Raw genomic sequence first — 20,319 nt, forward strand, 5'->3', positions numbered from 1 at the left:
GCACTTTTAAGGTAATTTATTTAACATTTTAAATGCACATCTTATTTGGTCAGTATACCCCAGTGCACAAAAAATCAGAATGGCATAATCTTTTTTGACTTCTATGAAAGCTCACAAAATAATATGAATATTTTTTCTGGTGAATTACGAATTTAATATCTCGATTATCTATGTGTGCACCGCTTAAGGCATTCAAAATATGGCACAAAATTAAAATTTATTAATGGTGATAGCTTTGTACAGTACTGTACTATGGACATCATAATATCCAATGATACCACTGACAGGGTTATTGTATTCATTACAATAAATGTTATTCTTTTTTTGTTTCAAATCTAAATGTAAAACATTAAAAATCAAAATAAAGTTCTAAATGTATTTCAAATTTGAGCTGAGTGCAGTAGCTGTTATCAATTGATTTTGGATAAACATCATAATCACAGCTAAAACATCAATAGCCAGAGAGCCCATTGCTCAGATGAGTGACCTCCACTGTAATGTGGTAATTAAAGGATACTGTATAGTATTGTCCTAATAAGGTGCTGTCTGACTCTAAAGGTCAAGATATAAATTTGAATCTGGTCACTTTCAGCTTATAGTTTTTTATATTACCTGTGTGGTGATGTTCCTGTTGGGTCTTCTAAATCTATTATGTCCACATTGTGCCAGGTCTTCCATGCTGTGCCCATCCCTGTGTCATCCTTAAGAAGTGGCAGCCACATGTACTGATGGATACCTAAGATGATCATAATGCTTAGTATTACATTATCCAGTAGATTTTCATTCCTTGGCTTATTGTAATAGAGAAAAGAATGGGTTGTTGCAAAACACATATTTGCTTCAAGTGTTTTTGACATAAATGAGGTAGAAGGACTAAAAGAACGATGGGCATAGTATATAGATGAACTGAAAAGATATGAAAAATGGGCAGGAATTGGATAAATTGTTTGACCAAAATAAGTAACAAATTTAACCAAAATGAAGACCTTTACAGTGATTTAAAAATGTTATTATTTTTTTTATAACCTGAAAACCAATAGCCTTAGAATGCCTGTTTAGAACAAATAGTTCAGAAAGTTGTGTACTCGGTATGTAAATTTTATAAATATACTGTACTGTAATTTTCAGCAGTAGAAACTAAGTTAGACAATAGGTTACTTGAAGAACACAATGGATTTAGTAAGATACGAGGAACTCGGGAAGGCATGTTTTCTTTGAGAATTTTAAGTGAAATGGCATAGAAGGTTCAAAGAAATTCATATGTCTATTTTGTGGATTTTGAAAAGTATTCAGTTGGTTAAAGTACAACAAACTTTTAGTTTTCTTTAATAGAATAGTCATTGGTGATGTACAGTTGTTACTGGAATAGAATTCTAAAATGTCTATCCTGGCATTAGGAAGCTTTAGGGTTGTTAAATACAGGAAAAACTTGGTAGCTAGAGAGTGAGGTAGACAAGGCTGTTTGATATAGTACAGGCATCCCCTGAGTTACAGAAGGGTTCTGTTTCTGAAAGTCTTTCTGTAACATGAAACCATTTGCCTATATATACTTCAATTATAAAAGTTGAGATGAGTTCCCAAGGAAATTTTTTGAGGACCAAAAATGTGACCCAAGCACATACTGTACAGTATATGTATGAAATTAGATGGTTTTAACCACATACAATGAGTCATTCATGATGTAACATGATAATAAATTCACAAAACACTAAAATTTTACTTACCAGAGACGATGTTGAGTGCTGCAGAAAGTGGTGAGGTGATGTGGGATCAGAGTTACTGGGAGTTACCTCCTTAAAACATAAGCTTAATGTTCAATGCAATTTCTTTATGGAATCTTTTATCACCACTGCTTTCACTTGAACTTGATGGTCTTTTTCCACTCATCTTGAATAAGGGTACATAGTAACACAGACGCAAAACTGAACACAAACTGGGGAAAGAATTCAAACTGAGCAGTGCCATTGCTGTGGCTGCTAGCAGCTGGTGAGGTGAGCTGCCTGGCAGCCATCTTGTAGCTACCACTAGAATCCACACGAAATAAATTTTATCCTTTAGGTGAAATTTTTTGTTCTACGTGTATCACGATTTTTTCTTTGAAAATCTTAATAAATTAACCAAAATTCCGTAAGGGCGAATAAAGTTGTAAACACAGATGCATAACTGAACACAAGCTGGGGAAAGAATTCTAACTGAGCAGCTACATTGTTGTGGTGAATGTTGGCAACTGTGGAGGTGAGCGGCCCTCTAACAGCAGATACATCCACACGAAATATTTTTTTACTATTTTTTTTTTAAATTTCAACTCATATTAGCATCTTTAAATTAGGAAATAAATAAAAAATTCCGCAAGGGCGATTTTTTTTTCTGTAACCCGAAATTGTGGTCTAAATTTCAAGTCTGTAAGGGCAAAATTCCGTAACCAGAAATTCCACAACCCTAGGGATGCCTGTACAGTACAGTATTAAAATATAAAATGAAGTACAGTATAGTACATATACAGTACAGTACAGTTAACCCTCACTTTACGCGGTCCCGCATTCCGCGTTTCCACGTTTACGCGGTGCCCTGCCGGAACCCAGGATGCTCACATTCCGCAGTGCGTGTACCCCTTTACGCGGAGAGCGGCTGGCGAGCCGCGCCATTTTTGGATCCAAACCTCCCGCCATCCGCCATGTTGTGTAAGCTGCGCGAACATGGTGCGCACAAGGTCGCTCAGTCATCAAAACATTACCAGTTCTTCACCCGCCACAGCCGGCCCAAGTCAGTGATAGTGATAATTATGGTGAGGATATGGACTTATATGGACTTTGGGGAGTTTGACAAAGAGGCCCTGCAAGCCTCTGTGGTGGATAGTGATACAATTGATACAAGTGACACAGGTGAGGGCCAATAATCTGCCCTCTGCCTCGGAACCAACCGCCCATCCCCGTGTGCCCAGCCATTTTTTCTACTAATGTAAGTGTTAAAAAACCTAATATTATTGATATTTCTCTTAATTATTAATTGTGTGTGCATACCATCATAAAGTTAAGATAATATTTTCACTACAACATAGTTGTGTGTCGTCAAAAAGTGGAGTTTGGGGATCGGCCCGGACTCCATTTCAATTAATCCCATATGTTATGTTATTCACTTTACGCGTTTCTCACTTTACGCGGGACCCTCCGGGTTACATTAACCGCGTAAAGTGAGGGTTAACTGTACTATATTATTATTATTAATGTAAAGAACAACTAGCTACAGTGTATGAAGTGCTTATGGTAGTGTTACATTTGTTTCTTTTCTCAAATTTTTTTCACAGCCATTATACTGTACAGCCTCGTAGGCTTCCTAATTTGAGCTATGGTAGTGTTGGTACAGTACCACATAGCTAGGAATATTTTATTTCTTTACAATCTTATTATCAGACTTTAATCCTGCTGATTTTTAGGTTCCTGTTTATTGCATGTCCTAAAATATAATAATCATTTAGGGTTCTTGAATAAAAAAAAATGACCTTGTACCTGTAGAAAATACATTCATGTATTGCAAAATTACCGTCGTCTGTGATGGCTCCCAGTTTTTATGTGGCTCAAAAACTTAAGTTGAGAAAGAATTTACCTGGAGCTCCCCAAAGTCCATGTGATCCTCGTGCAGCATAAAGTACCGGGTGAGATCCTGTGAGTTGTACAGTTCGTGGGTAGTTGGGTGACATTGCAATTCCATCTCTTGTGTCTTGACCAGCATACAGGAATTCATGAAGGTGAGGGATGTATGTGTAGTAAGCTCCAAAGGTGTGTGCAGACACATACATCTGTGTTGGTGTGCTTCCCTGTTATTTTTCATTAAAACAAAATTGGTTTAATGAGTGAATTATTCATTGGTAAGTACAGTACATTACTATGCAATTTTTTATGGTACAAATTTGTTATGGTATGCAAATACTGCTAACGCATTTATGAAGACTGCTTTGGTCTCTTTTCTAATAACCCCATATTCATTAAAGAGTGACAAAGGCAAATGAAAAAGCTTGTATCTGAAGAGTATACGGTACAGATAAGTCAATATTTCTTCTTTGGGAAACAACCAGGAGTCATGCATATATCGTATTTGCCGGCATATAAGACTCACCACCGCATAAGACGCACCCCTATTTTACAAGGATATTTTGTGGATTTTTTTTTTTTTTTAGTAAGTTTCGTCATACAATTATTTAAAGTGGTTTTGTCGGGGAAAACATGTGATTTTGTGCATGTAAATACAATGTATACTGGAATAAAGTAGTTAATCATATATAACAACATTATACTAACCCAACTCTACCTCTGATCAGAGCAGCTGTGTGGATTGTTTATATTTTGGTCAAGAGAATTACCGACAGGATGTGAAACTCGTATTTTTGGCTGTGATGTTTTGTGTTGCCGCGATCTACCACCAGGGTGTAGCACCATCGCTATTGTTTTGGCGTCATCGAGTCATTTCAAATGGCTGACTGGCGGCTGAACTTAATGTTAACATTTCTTTAATCTTTCTAGGGACATTTTTCATTTAGATAATAAACAAATGTTTCTTAAAGGTAATACAGTCCTTAAATATTGTAAGACGTGTATCTGGTGTGGGTTACATATGCTGGGGAAGGAGGTACAGTAAGATGTTGTGAGCTTCCCTCTGCCGTTAAGCCATGTAAGCCATTATTTACGTCTTCGGCAAATTTGCCATAAGTTTGTGATTATAGATTGTGATAATTTGGCTTGTTTTTTCAGTATTTTATTATGGGTAATATTATTAGTAACACAATTTTTGTGCTTAGTGCATTACTGCTCGTCCCAGACTACCGAAGTAGGCACCTCCGTCTACGGTGCTCGGCCTCCCATCTGTAATACGGGCTCATTAGACGCAGGGTAATTTGGGATACATTAAAAATAAATAAAAAATGTGTCTTATACGCCGGCAAATACGGTAATTTTTCCATGTCATAAACCTTAGAAGAATTTATTTTTACACTTTTCACAATTTCCATTGTCACAACTTATTATTTCAAGGGGACATAAAAATTGTCAGGAAGGTTGCATATTCAATTTTCATTAATAATTGTGCATTGTGCATAACTTTAACTTTCATTTAACATTATTTCTTGGTAGGTTTGAATTTATGCCATGTTGAACAATTCTTGAAGAAAAAATTTAATTTAGTGACCTAATACAGTATAATAAATACAGCTGCTCCCCGATTTACGATGGGGTTAGGGACCCAAATCCAGGTCGTAAGTCGAAACGGTCGTAAGTCAAAAATGCTTAAATAATACATAAAAAATCTAAAATGGTTCTCTCTTTTTCTTCTCAGCACCACAAAACTCTCACTTTTAAGCTTGCCAGCCATTTTAAAGTGAATTACAAACAAAAATTTTGTCAGTACACAGTGCAATCACTGACGTTGGGACTCGAAAATACGTAAGTTAACAAAATTTTGGTACAACTGAGGCGGTCGTATGTCCTGGTGGTTGTAAGTCGAGTAGGTCGTAAGTCGGGGAGTAGCTGTATTTAGTTTTGAATGTTAAATTTGCTTTCCCGTGTCATTATCTTTAATTTAGTATCTTATATGACATATTTGTTGTAATATTCAAATTTGACCTAATTCAGCCCAAAGGGGTTGGGGGAGGGGTGCCATAAAATAATTGCCCAACATTGCTGGGGTGGCACCCATCATTTTCATTAAGTACTGATGCCCACATCATTTTATGCCAAAAAATTGCATTGGTATGCACCTTTACGGTCAGGTACCTATTTTGGGTTTATCTACTGGGCTATTAATACATGGGAGTGTGACAAGTCATGGCACTGTTTAACTCAATCTTGCAACTGTTCCGTGCCCCTCAGTTGACATTGTCATAAACCATTCTCAGTGAAGCCCCTCTCACTCCAGTCAGGAAAGATGTAAACTGTATATCTGACTCCTTATCTATACTGTATAGAACAAGTGCATGCCTCATTGGCAGTTAAGTTAGAATGGTGTTGTATATGGTGCTGTATGTGATTTTTTCTTCTCCACTTAGATCTTCATGCAGGTGTTGCAGTCATAAGGAATCGTCTCAACTATGTCTTGGCTATAGTTCAAGCTGTTGTTTTTAATAGGCATCCCTGGTTAGCTGGGGGCCAGCTATTGTTTGTAAACTGTTTATTGGCAAGGTCTAGGGTAGTATTGTAGAATAAGTGTTGCTCCCACATCTCTGATTGTTTAGGCATTGTTACACATACTGTACAGTACAGTACTATGCTTGTTTATGATAATATTCAGTGACTTTCACCTAAAATTTATCTGGTCTTTACAGATTATTTTTTAGTAGGATTTACTGTTTTTTTCAGTATTATAGCAGTAAAAATTATGACCTTTTAGGAGGCTCTTAGTTCATCTTTAGACAATAGTGAAAGCATTTCTCCTAGTACGGCTGTATGTCCAGATTTAAGAAAAAATTCACACTGGGTATAATTTCAGCAGTTTGGCTGAGAAGGCTTGGGATATCCCAGTGGTGGATATTAAACTAGGCTTAGCTTAAAGGATAAGTGTTTTTTTTTCATGGATATGTTTTGGCTTATTCAGGGGAAATATAAGGAACATCCTTTATATGAGTCATTTTTTAATTGGGTGCCACATTCGTCACCGTTAGTGGCAGACTGCCATGGACAGCCCCCAGTTCCTCCCTCCTTCCCGTCCTAGTAATGTGGCTACCACATGCTCACTTAAACACTCCCATCACACATGAACAAATATAACCTACAGTACGTATATGACTTTCAGTACAGGTATCCCTCACTCTGAAAATTTGCTTATCCAAATGTTGGTCCGATAAAAACTTTAAATTGCTGCCAGGCGCAGCCCAGGAGTCAGTAGGAGGCGGCCATTTTGGCCTCAAGATGTACAAGAACATACTCTCAGTCAAGGCACATGACATCAACCCCCTCCCACATTCTCTTATGCTCCATTAACTCACTGTTCAGTGCAAGTGAAGTGCTCTTTCTTTATCCATCTGTATTTGTGCCATCCTCTAGTGAATCTATATGCATTGGCATCCAGGCATAGCGGAGATTCCTCTTTTATCCCCACCATAGTTTAAAGACCCTGCAAACCTATGATAATTGAAACCAAGCTTGAGGTAATCTAGCATCATGAACAGGGGGGAAGCTCAATGTATGGTAATGTACTGTACTGTAGTACAGCAGTAAACATATTTAGTTTATTAATTTTTATTAAGTATAACACCTTTAGTAATATTTCAGTAATTATGTGCAAAGCATAAGAATAAACTAAAACAGTAAGCTTTGTTGCAAAAAAAAAAAATATATATATATGTAATTTTTTTTTGTTCGTTGGGAACCAAGCCCTATTTCTCCCATTTATTATACCATTACCTATCCAAATGTCTTTCAAGGAATCAAACCCATTTGGATAATGAGGGATACCTGTACTGTATATTATTATTATTATTTTTTACTCTTCTGCATGCACATGTTTAATTTTACTAGAATAACTTGTTTGCTGACTAGCTCAGTGAATTGAGAGAAATCTAAGATTTTCATTGTCAACATTTTCATTTTGAGGTCTCCAGAGGGATACATAAAATGGGTCAGTCTTCCAATTAAACAAAAATCTTCTGTTTATAAGAAACTTCCAGAGGAAAGTGTCACTCAGTCATTACAAGTACTGTACAGTACAGTATATGATAGGAAAGCTTGTGTAGCAAAGTTGGGAAGACTTTTTCAGTGATTTTTAGTTTTGAGCATGAATGTCTTTTAGAGATGAGATTCTAGGATAAGCTTGGTCGATTCCTTTAGAAGTTGAGAAAGCGCTTTATAAGCTAATGTCTAAAAGAAATTTTGATTTTCCCAAAGTTGTGAACAGTTCCTAAAAGTGACGTGTACATTTAGATAGTACTGCAGGTGCATAGTCTAGAACATGGTTTACCATCTTTAGAGGACTATAAGAGAGTGAAGGAGCTGCTGGTACCTATCATTTTTATAAGTCCTTTCTGTGGAGGACTTAGAGGGGAAAAAATAATGAAATGACATCCAGCAGATGAAATCTAGTTAAATACAATACAATGAAGAATAAGACTAAACTTAGCAACTCACCTTAAATTGTATTGAAACATGCTCCCAGTCTCCAACATGGTTACCCATGGTTATTTCTTCTCCATGGCAAACACCATTTATTGTTGGCTTTAATATCCGACCCAAGAAGTATCCCAGATTGGCAGTGCATATATCTTTGCCATTGTTAAAGGGATAAAACATCCAGTAGGTCACAGTAAATTGTTGTTCATATGGCAATTCTCCATCATTGGAAATTGCTCTTGGGGTATGGCGCTTTTCAGTGGTATGCTTCAATGCTATGTTACTGGGGATCATATGATTATCTTGCCCATTCTCCTCTTGGCTCGAGTCATCATATTGATTGTCCACTCTAGGATTGGATGTTGCATTATCCATTCCTTCCACAATAGTGTATGAATCTAGGTGTTTTTGTGTTGTGAATGTTCCATCATTTGAAGGAGTGGAATTATTGAAAATTTCATTATATCTGATAAGTGTTGCTTCCTGGAAAGAAGGGCTTCTTGTCTTGCCAGAGTTGGATGTTTGATCATTGGTTTTGGCACTGGGGCTGTCTTTGTTAGTATCAATAGATAAAATTCTATTTGAAATACCCGTATATATATCCCCTGTTTTACGTGAATTATTATTGAAGATGGCATTTTCTGATGGATATCTCCCATGTGATTGATTAATATGTGTATCATGAATAGGACTCTCAGTGTTTTTTTCAACTGGAAATGAAGTGTTTAGGGAGTATCGGGGATTTAATGGTATTGTGATTCTTGTAGTTTGTTCCGTTGTGACCGAGAAATTTTTGAAACTATTTTTAGATCCCATTGTCATTTGGTTGAATAATAATGGAAGTGAAAGTGGTTGAGCTGTAAGATTGGTAGCTGGTAAAGAAACACTAGAGCTTTCATCTAGAGATTTACTTGTGGTTTGTGTTGACAGGTTTTTGTCTTGTGTTTCTGTGGTTAGAGATAATGGCTTTTCAGTGTTTTCTTCATTAAGATGACTGGGATGACTATTATGTAAATAATCAGTACTTCTGCCTCCTCTTCTATTAGCTGACAGAGGGCAGGAGTGGATGGTTGCATAGACTGGTGGAGAATGATGTTTGCTGGGCTTCTTGCTAAATAGAAATCTGGGTAAAGGACAGTTGGAGCATTCTGGAAATAATAAAAAGTAAATTTGTACCTGTTTTTTTTTTTTTTTTTTTAATAGTTTCAAATATTTGCAGCAGAGAAGATCGTAAACTTCAGTACTGTAAAACTAAAGTTTATTTTTCCTAGCTGGGCCAGAAAGCTAGGCAGCTTTTGTAAGAAAGTCTCTTACTCAAGGACTCTTCTTTCTTCTCTCTCTCTTTAAAGCACCTCCAATTAAACAAGTTAGAAATTGATTTACTAACACTTTTGGAAACATCAAATGCCTTTCCCTTCCCATGACAACATCCACCCAAAAAAAAAGGGAGGATTTGATTCAAATGTTGCTTTCCAGAGATAAGTCTATTGAGCCAAGCCTGTTCAATGAGCACACTCCATACCAAGGCTACATCTGCTGTCTGTAGAATTTGAGACCAATCTAATAAGTATTCAATGCATTTTTTTGCTGACTGCCTTTGAGGTGGGCCTTCAGACTATAGCTCTTTTCTAGCCACCTTTTCTACAAAAGCTAAGAGTCAGAGCCCTCCTATGACATTCTAGAGATATTTGGTAGGAGCTACCACAATGTTAGATGTTGTTAAGTAAATCTGTAATATGGGTGACAAGTATTGCTATTAAACTTTTTTTTTTAACTAAGACTTTCATTTCAATAAGAAAATGTGAACAAAACAATATGTGTACTTATGATTTGTACATGTCTTCTTTTGTTCTTTTTTTATATCCTAAACCTGAGGCTTTGTTTGCTGTCAGAGAGAAATACCAGTAGGGGGTCCCCAATTTACAAACGTCTGACTTAAAACGCCCGCTGATACGAATGGGTTAAACTTGAAATTTACAATATCTTATTTACCCGATGACTTATTTTTTACTTTCATTTACTCTACAGTAGAACATCAAAATAACACGAGATACGTTCCAAGAGAGGTCGCTTTAAACCGAATTCGCACTAAATTGAAGTGTTGTTTCAATGGAATAATTTAGTTTGGTACTTAAGAGAAACACAAAATACTAAAAAGACTGAGAGTCTACCCAGATGCACCTCAGCCCATCTCCTAGAATAAACAAAACATTGTCTTTTGTAGTATTATGTTAAAACAAACACTCATAAATCAACACAGCTAAAATTATGGGAAGTGAAATGGTCTGTTTACTAGTCATCAGCTGATGGGAAGATGGGGGGGGGGATGATATGTTTGACAGTTGATGCCAAGGTCTAGTGCTTATTTATTTATGTCCTTTAGAGTGACTTTTAAGTTTTTCTCTTATAAAATGTCACTGAACTGACATGTTCTAATTAATTTTATTACAAAGGGATACAAATTTTATCTTGAGCAAAATATATGTCATTTATATTCAAATTATTCACTGTCTTGCAAGGATTCTAGCAATGCAAAACATATTCTGATAACTTTAGTCTGTAATATTATATAAGATAAATACTTAAAGCCTATACTTAACCACCAAACCCTGGCTGGGTAGATGGGGGGGGGGGTGACAGTCACACGTTTGACAGTTTGGGCCGAAGGTCAAGTGAAGTACAGGTGCTCCTCTACTTAAGAACGAACGAGTTATGTTCCTGAGGCTCGTTTGTAAGTCCAATGGTTTGCAAGTCCACCTTTACTCTTGTAGATACCAAACATATTGTAAAAATGAAAAGATTATGGATATTTAGTACAGCTATACCCTTTAATACAGCCTTAAAACCTGGCTCACTCTCTCCTCTTAGATAATGTTTGTTCTATCTGGAATTTTCTTCAAAATAATCCAGTCTCATCCACATTAAACACCTGTTCTGGCAGGTAACCTCCCTCAGTGATGATGATTGTATCTCTGAAAGTTTGTAAGTTGAATGTTCTTAAGTAGAGGAGCACCTGTATTTATTTGTTTATTTATGTCCTTCAGATTGAGTTTTTATTTATAAAATGTCACAGAAGTGACCGGGGAGAATATAATTTACATTGCTGGAATTCTTATAAGATAGTGATCAATTTGAAGATAAACATGTTAGAGTTTGCACTAGACAAAGATTTTAGTAATCATTTAGTACATTATTTTGAGTACATGTACAATACAGCTTTGCCCTTAGGACAGTGAAGCGTGCCCAGAGAAATATTAGGCACGAATTTAAATTATGATGCGTCAGATTGCCTCACGCAAAATAGGAAAGATTCACTTTAAATTAAAACATTGTCCTTAATTGTGGGTGTCGCTTTAAATCAATAATCTTAAATTGAATCACTTTAAATCAACGTTCTACTGTAGTTTGTTCATTCTATTTCTTCTTTGGTCTTAAATTAAGTGATTTTAGATGTTTATAAGGACTTAGGCTATGATATAGTGGGATTTTAACAGTGTTCTGTAAGTAATGGTATGCACACAACATGTGTTCCGACTTGTGTACAAATCCGATTTAAGAATGTCCTCAAGAACGGACCCGTTCGTAACCCGGGGACCCCCTATAGCATAGAAAAAAAGGTAGGTACAGTACTGTACAGTAGTTCAATCATTAGTTGCTACTACAGACAAGATTTTTTTTTATATCCTCAAAACTGTCTTCTGTCCTAGAGAAGAAGCTGTAGCTAAGATTTTTTTCCAAAACCTTTAGGGCTCCCTATAATCCTCTCACTTCCATAACAGAATAAATCCTGAGGTAACAACTTGTAGCTCGCCATGATAACCAAGGCTGGTATACAATACTTGTACATACCTTTGAAAGTATGGATAAAAGCTGTCCCATATCACTAATTTACAAACAGTAAACATTAAAAGCACATATAGTACAAGTACTGTATTTTAAGGCAAACCTGTATAACACACACGGACAAATAAGACACACACCCCATTTCAACAGGGAATATTTAGTAAAAAAAAATTTATGTATTTTCCTCCTGTAGCCAAAATTTTCTTAAAATAATATACAGTATACAGTACCAGTAAATGTGAGGAATAAATAAAAAAAAATTATCAATAAATAAGTTAAAAAATACTGTACATATTATTGCCATTTGGCTACTAACCATATGATAATTATTTATCTTTTATTTTTTTGTGCATTCTGCATTTAAGATTGAGTGTGCATGTAACATGGTAACAAGAAAATATGTATCTATTCTAAATTACAAGTAGAAAAATACTGTAATTATAACATAGCTCACAGTTTGGCTGGGGTGGTACAGTAAGTCTGCACTTAACGTTGTCCTGCTTAACGTTGTTTCGGTATTACGTCGCTAAACTTTAAGAGACTAAAAATTAGTTTAACGTCCCGGTGATCCTTTACAAAGTCGTTTTGCGTCGTCACAGACTACATTTTACGGTGCATCACCCGCTTTTGTCTGGCCGCACTATGCTCTCTCGGCTTGGCGCAGAGTCTCGGTGACACCCTCCTCCTCCGCTCCCGCCATCCGCCTCCTCTGCTTCACTACCCACCACACACTCTCTCTACCACCTCCGCCCATCAGTGAGTACCAATACAAACTTGGTAGTCTTATATGTATGCACTATTTTCTATAGAAATGGCATTGATTTTCTGTATATGTAATATATTTTATGGGGCAAAGGGAGGCTCAGGAACGTAACCCCGACGTTAAGCCAGGACTTACTGTACACGGATGTGGCTGTAGTAATGAGTCTTGCATTACGAATACAAATGCAAAACTGATATAAAATATTGAAAAACAAGTACTACAGTAAAAATTTTAAGTGCAGGGAATATTATCACAGATGTAAATTAAAGGCCTACATAGTAAATCAAAAGGCTGAAGCAAACTCACACCTCCCTGTATCTCTTTTCATAGCATTCATAAACCATATTACCTACCTTGCTTATGTTATTTTACAATTGTGCTACTTAAAAAAAAGGGGGTTACGTATATCTACCCGAAAATACAAGTATTTTGATAATGGAATACTGTAATGTCCACATTCAAAAAGAGAATACTGTACTATACTGTAATCAGGTACAAAGCATTGTATTGTATTTAGTATCTATGGTTCAAGTTTGCTCAATCATGGATTTTTAGGGTATAAAGCTTGAGTCAGATTAGTAACTTTTTGAGGTTACCATGCCAGTTGACCAGTAAATAAAGTTAATTTCAAGCCTAAAATTTGTTTGTGCTTATTTGCATCTACCTGTACAATCATTTTATGAATATTAGATTCCATCACAAATGAAAAGTTCAGAAATATGTTACTGGTACAGTACTTATGGTTATCTTACCAAAATTGTGTGGAGCTAGAAGATAGGACCCCTGGCTGGATTTTCCAGTAGGTAGCAATGGTATGGAGGTGACAGTATCACTGATCACATTAGTTCCAGGCTCCTTGCTCCCTGCCCCTGCTGTGCTATAATATTGAAAAACCATTGAGTATGAGTAGTTTGTGAGCACTACACTTTAAATATTTAATTACAGTTCTGTAATATCTTCGTTAGCTGGAATCCCTCAAACCTGGAACTTTCTGATAGCCAGAATTGAAATTTACTCGGAAAGTCATTCTCAGGCCGGAATTTTCCAGAAAATTCTACCTTTAGGAACGATTTTCTGAGGGGGGGGGGCCACATTTTCTGAAAAATTCCAGGGATGGGGGAGTTTTTTCCGGGTTTGAGAGATGAAAATTGGGCACATTTTCTGGAAATTAAAAAAAAAAAAATTGCAGTACTACCCAGAAAATTCTGGGGATGGGGAATATTTTTCCGGGTTCAAGAGATGATGTAATGGACAATTTCTGGAACTTCTGAGAACATTTTACCGTTCCCCGAAAAATTCTGGGGCTAAGGGATTTTTTCCGGCTCTGAGAGAGTCGTCTAGTTACCCAGAAATCTCTCATTCCCATAAGTGCTCTGCACCAATTGTTCCGGTTACAGGAGATATCACTGTACGTATTTGAATTTTACATGACTTTGTATGCTAATGGACAAAAAGGCTCTTTTAAGTTGCTGGAAAATTTTTCACTCACAAAAAGGTTCTCAAAAATAGACTCTCTCATTTTTGTAAAATACTGTACAGGGGGTCCCCCAAGTTTGCGGATTTTTATTTCACGGTCTTCTATTATTCACGGATGACACCCTGGATGTACCCAAGAATGTCTGTGGGTAGTTTTAAAGTTCCCGGCATTTTTGCGGCTGGGACAAGGAGCCATTTGTTCTAGAGATAGTAATTTCCTTTACTTGTACAGTGACCCCTCGTTTAACGAACGCCTCGGTTAACGAAATTTCGGTTAACGAACTGCCTCCCATAAGGATCTTCAATTCGGTTAACGAACAAAAATTCGGTTAACGAATTTCTTACGAACAGACCTCAACATGTTTTCGCTTGCACTGACCGGGCAACCGGCTTTAGTATCAGTCCGCCAATACATTAATCGATTCTAGGGCTTAAATTCCTTACTATTTTAGTAAATATCAAGAAGTTTATACTATTCAATAATTTTAAAAGTTTAATATTCAATTTTTTAGTCATTTTAACAATTATTGAACATAATTGAAGGTAAAGTGACTAGTTTAATGCGCGGTAACCAGCCTCTTAACACAGCAAACAGGCGTTAGTCTCTCTCTGTTTTCACTGGAGGTAACATCTTGCTTGAGACTCTCTTCAACTAAACGCTTTTTTCTGTGTTTCCAAGCAAATTATTGGTCATTTTGAAATATATTTTACATATTGACAATATATAATGCAGTGCAGTGTTGATTTAAAGAAAATAATCTTGAATTACACCAAGAGAGCTAAAATTTTATGGGTGAAATGGCACCATGGGGTGACTTCTCTTCCACCCCAATGTCTTCTCTTCTTCCTTCTCCACCCCCATTCTAAATCCCATCATTATCATCATCATCCAGGAGCCTTCTACATACACACCTCAAAGTAAGTGAACTTTTCTACCATTTTTGTTGAATTTAGGAAATTTTCGGTGAGCTGGAACCAATTACCCAAAAACCCATTGAAACAATGGTTTCGGTTAACGAACTTTTCGGTTAACGAACGACCTTCTGGAACGGATTGAGTTCGTTAACCGAGGGGTCACTGTATTGTAAATGTGTGTGTGTGTGTGTGTGTGTGTGTGTGTGTGTGTGTGTGTGTGTGTAGACACGCACACAAAACACATACAAATAAATAATAATGGGAAAATAGTCTCACAAATAATCAGAAACAAATTTATTTAAAATGTGACAGTCTACCCTCAAGTCCGTGCTTTATTACTTTATTGATAAAGCACGGACTTGAGGGTAGACTGTCACATTTTGAATAAACTTGTTTCTGATTATTTGTGAGAGTATTTTCCCATTATTATTTATTTGTATGTGTTTTGTGTGTGTGTGTGTCTACACACACACACACACACACACACATAAACAGTACAGTACATATACAATACAGGTAAAAGAAATAATTGTCCTAAGGGCAAACACATAGAGGAAATATACATTTCTTTGTCCGTAAATGTTATTCGCGGATTTGGCGATTCACGGCTATTTTGAGAATCTAACCCCCGCGAATTTGGGGGGCTCCTGTACTGTATGTTGTGTATGTGTGTGAGGTTGCTGCATTCACTTGGTGGATTTCCATATTAACCCAGAAAGTTTTACAGGTATTCCTCTTGAGGGAACAGTGTGCCAAAGCATAGTCATGTTACGTTACTTAAATGTCATAAAGAAAAAGTGTGCAGGTAACAGGTATACAGTACTTTATAACAGGGGCAGCTCTTACCTGGGTTTAACATATTGGAGAAAATATTGTACAGAACTGGGGTAGTGATGTTCCTCCGGATGAAGCCACACAACTGGTGCCCACTGTCTTGCTGCTTCCTCTCGCTCTAAGTAGAATACAGCACTTTATGAATGTACTGTACTATATCACTTGTGATTGCATCCTAAAGCATATTTTTAAGTGATGGGTAACAATTAATACTGTTGTTGTATAAGAAATTTTCTTGTTCTAATAGCATTTGGCCTGCAGAATATTTTATGAACTAACAACAGCGAAAAGGTAGATACAGGCAGACCTCTTATAACAGATTCTCATCCAACAAATTTTTGTTTAACGGATCACCTGAAATAAAAGCAGCCATGTTTTATTACATCTTCACAGCCAATCAGGACTCATCTCATTAAAGTTTGCAACCTGTCAAAACAATGTTGGTTCTGTCTCTTTTTCACAATCTCTTGTATGTATTAATTGAAAATTTAAAGCTCACCATGTCTGGAAAATGTCTTGCAAGTGAATACAGTACAGTATTGCTAAAGATGCCAAAGTGACCAGGAAATTTATTAGTATGGATGTGAAAATGTAAGGTATAATGAGGGTTGAGTGCTGATTAAATTCAGTTAAATACAGTATAATACAGGTACCGGTATGTTATTTATGTTTAAAAAAAATTATTATATCTATAAAAAGCCACAATAAAAGTAGCAAAGCCATTACTGTTACTCAAGGAAGCCATCCTGTAGCATTTATAGGGTAGGAATTGAAACTGTAAGGGATGCTTCTACAGGCACCATGTTATAATGACCTCTTATAATGGAATACAATAATTGCTCACTTGACACTCATCAGCAATGTACCACATCACACACACACACCCACACACATGATAATTATATACAATATGAATACCTCACTACCTATTACGACTGTTAGCTTTGTAATGTTCAAACATGGTACATATGAACCCCCTCTAATTTGCCCTCAACTAACTTGGACTTTGTGATAATATGTATAGACAGTATTAGGCATTGTTGTACTCGGCAGATGCTGTCGTCTTGAGCATTGTGATGCAGGCAAGCCAAATGGTGATATGATGATATAGGATGGCCTGTGTCATGATGCTACAGTTTGAGGAGACAGGCTGTGTGATGCATCAGCCAATCATAGGTATTTGATACTCTGCAGTGATCATGAGCACTCTAAGCCTACCCACCCATGCACTTGGCACGTGTCGGCGCATGCTGCAATCTCTCAGAAATTTGTTCGAATGTCCGGAACAGATTTTTCTTGGAATTTTTTGGAATGCTCAAATTTGTTGTCTTGGTAATGGAAAGTACTGTGCCAGGAATCGAAGATTACTGCTAACAGGGAGATTATTGTATATTACTAAGTGGTAATTTGTGTAGCAGTCTTCTTTTTGCTGTTCTGTGTTTAATACTAGTTGTTGTGGTGCAAAACTGGAGAAAAGAATACATATTGATTAAAAAAAATTTAATATGAAACATGAAAGAGACAGCACTAGATACCGTACAGTACTTTAGACCTTTTCTTGTTCAAGGGTGACACTATGAATCAAGGTAAAAAAGTCGAGGAAAGGTCACCTAACCTATTGTAGCGTATCCTAATCTTACCTTACCTATCCTAGCCTAATTTAGCGAAAATTATTTACCCCGTATATTTTCTTTTTTCTGGTCACCGATACTGTATTAATATTTTTATGGAATCTGTAACTGTGTTATAAATGTAAATTGGAACCTTGATACCTGCTATAATAATTCTGACGAAGAAATATAGTTCGATGTTACAGTAATTGTAATGATGATAGGGTACAGATGATAAAAAAATTTGAATGATAAAAAAATTTAATTAGTGTAAAGTCAAATACAAATGTTGTTGAAAACCGTCAAGCAATATATACATGTATAGTATATTAGCCTTGTCAAGTTTTACTGCTTAGTCTGTACTCACCCCTGAAGATGTGAATTACACGAAAGCGCTTGGGAACTTCGTGTTTTCTTCTTTCCTTGTGGTTATCAGCATATACCTAGATCACGCGCACCTACAGTGATTTACTTGCATAGCTAGGTGTGTGCCATAGCAGAGTTTGCCGCCCCCCCGTGCCCCCACAAAAAATACATATTGCACAGTGACTCACTCGTCTTGTCACGATGGAGACTTGTGCAGAACTGAAGTGAATTGCTTGTAACTGGTGGATTGGTCGGCTGTACATGAACTGATATGACCCGAGACTGCATGGTTTTGCAGCTACTGGAGACGTTAATCCTTCCCTTTGTATCGGCGGCAAGTTAATCTCTCGTCGTATCTGACCTAACACCTGACCCACACCACATGAGCTCACTGGCGTACTTGTTTGAAGTTGTTTCCTTAATCCTCAACAGGTTACAGGTTGTGTGTGTGGCGGGGGGCCGCATAGCAAGGGTACGTAGCTCATGACGTGGCCGTGATGATGTGGGTCAGGTGTTAGGTCAGACACGACAAGGATTAACTTGCCGCCGATACAAAGGGATGGATTAACGTCTCCAGTAGCTGCAGATATGGGTGATGAGCAGACCCAAAAGTGCCGCCCGGGGCGCGACCGCCCCCCCCGTCCCTACGCTAGTGCTCTGAGCAGCTCCTCCTCACCTAGCCACTCCTAAGCACTGCATTGTACAACTATATATATATATATATATATATATATATATATATATATATATATATATATATATATATATATATATATATATATATATATATATATATATATATATTACAACCACACAGAAAATGGTAAACACTGGAGTACCTTAGCTTTCGTCTTGATCAAGACAACTTCATAGGCAACTGTTGCCTCTGAAGATGTCTTGAATAAAGACGAAAGCCAAGGTGTTCCAGTGTTTACCTTTCCCTGTGTGGTTTCATTAAGATAAGATTTATCTTGTCCACGTTTTCAGTGTGGATCTACATGAAATATATATTTCATGTAGATCTCCTGACTCGATGAAAGTCGTATCCTTGGCTTCATACCGAACGTAGCGTCCCCCCCACCCCATCGTTCAGTGGTGCAATGTGGTAGCTCGAAGCTTCGCTGTATTGTACGAATAGCAATTCATGATGTAATATTTGAGAGAATATATACACGATACGGGTTTTTTTAGTGACTTCACGACACTATTAATCATCACTATACACGAGGGACCGTTCGGTTTGCAGCCCTGACTACGACTTCCCTCGAGCCAGGAGTAGCGGTAGAGGGTGCATCGAAACTATGGCACGTGATTGTACATAAGCATCTCTGAGTCCTTGTAATTCAGTTGCCCCTGAAGATGTCTTGAATAGAGACGAAAAGTAAGGTGTCCCATTGTTTCCCTTTTTCCTGTGTGGTTTTATCAATATTTATCTTATCCACGTTTCCATTGTGAATCTACATGAAATATATATGTATGTATGTTATATATATATATATATATATATATATATATATATGTATATATATATATATATATATATATATATATATATATATATATATATATATATATATATATATATATATATATATATATATATATATATATAAGTCTTCGAGGTAGTAGATAATGACGAAAATTACGATGTTATTTACTTAGACTTTAGCAAAGCATTTGACAGAGTACCGCATCAGAGGCTTCTCAGAAAAATTATGGCTCATGGCATAGAGGGGAAAGTTTTAAATTGGATAAAATCATGGCTCACCAATAGAACGCAGAGGGTCAGCGTAGATGGTGTTAAATCTGAGTGGGGCCGTGTACCCAGTGGGGTTTCCCAGGGGTCAGTACTAGGCCCACTCTTGTTCATGATCTACATAAACGATCTAGATACTGGGATCAGTAGTGACATAAGCAAGTTTGCGGATGACACCAAAATAGGGCGGCAGATTAATTCAGGGCATGATGCAAGTGCAGCGTACTTAATATTGGAAGAACAAATACTGTCAATGTATACAGCCTTTACAACATCAACCTAGAGAAGTCGACTTGTGAAAGGGACCTAGGGGTACTTGTAAGCCCGGACGTACGGCCTATAAAATAGTGTGTTAGTGTTCGAAATAAGGCAAACAGAGTATTGGGTTTTATATCTAGAAGTGTAAGTAATAAGAGTGCAGAGGTCTTATTGCAACTATATCTTGCGCTAGTCAGGCCGCACCTCGATTATGCGGTTCAGTTCTGGTGCCCTTATTATAGAATGGATATCAATTCACTGGAGTCGGTGCAGCGAAGAATGAAGACAATGATTCCGGGACTTAGAAACCTTCCATATCAAGATAGGTTAAAGAAACTAAACTTACATTCCCTAGAAAGACGAAGAGTGTGGGGAGATATGATAGAAGTATTTAAGTGGGTGAAAGGA

At 36.9% G+C, this 20,319-nt stretch overlaps 2 protein-coding genes across 3 annotated transcripts in view; one reads left to right on the forward strand and one right to left on the reverse strand.

Moving 5' to 3' along the window:
• The window catches only part of LOC121872959 (actin-related protein 8-like), an 83,310-nt gene that overhangs the window by 17,387 nt on the left and 45,604 nt on the right, over positions 1-20,319 (forward strand). The window lies entirely within an intron of this gene.
• Positions 1-20,319, reverse strand: part of LOC121872958 — a 34,819-nt gene that overhangs the window by 2,551 nt on the left and 11,949 nt on the right. The window contains exons 3-6 of one of the 2 annotated variants that reach the window (XM_042376103.1): positions 13,449-13,573; positions 8,109-9,238; positions 3,604-3,814; positions 613-736 (exon numbers count right to left, since the gene is read on the reverse strand). In XM_042376103.1, coding sequence (XP_042232037.1) covers positions 613-736; positions 3,604-3,814; positions 8,109-9,238; positions 13,449-13,573 — 1,590 coding nt within the window. Of the gene's footprint in view, positions 1-612; positions 737-3,603; positions 3,815-8,108; positions 9,239-13,448; positions 13,574-15,933; positions 16,034-20,319 lie in introns of those variants that run through there. The other variant, XM_042376104.1, reaches the window with a different exon arrangement.

Source organism: Homarus americanus, unplaced genomic scaffold (genome assembly GCF_018991925.1).
Source record: "Homarus americanus isolate GMGI-L3 unplaced genomic scaffold, GMGI_Hamer_2.0 scaffold11022, whole genome shotgun sequence".
In the NCBI taxonomy this organism is placed as follows: domain Eukaryota; kingdom Metazoa; phylum Arthropoda; class Malacostraca; order Decapoda; family Nephropidae; genus Homarus; species Homarus americanus.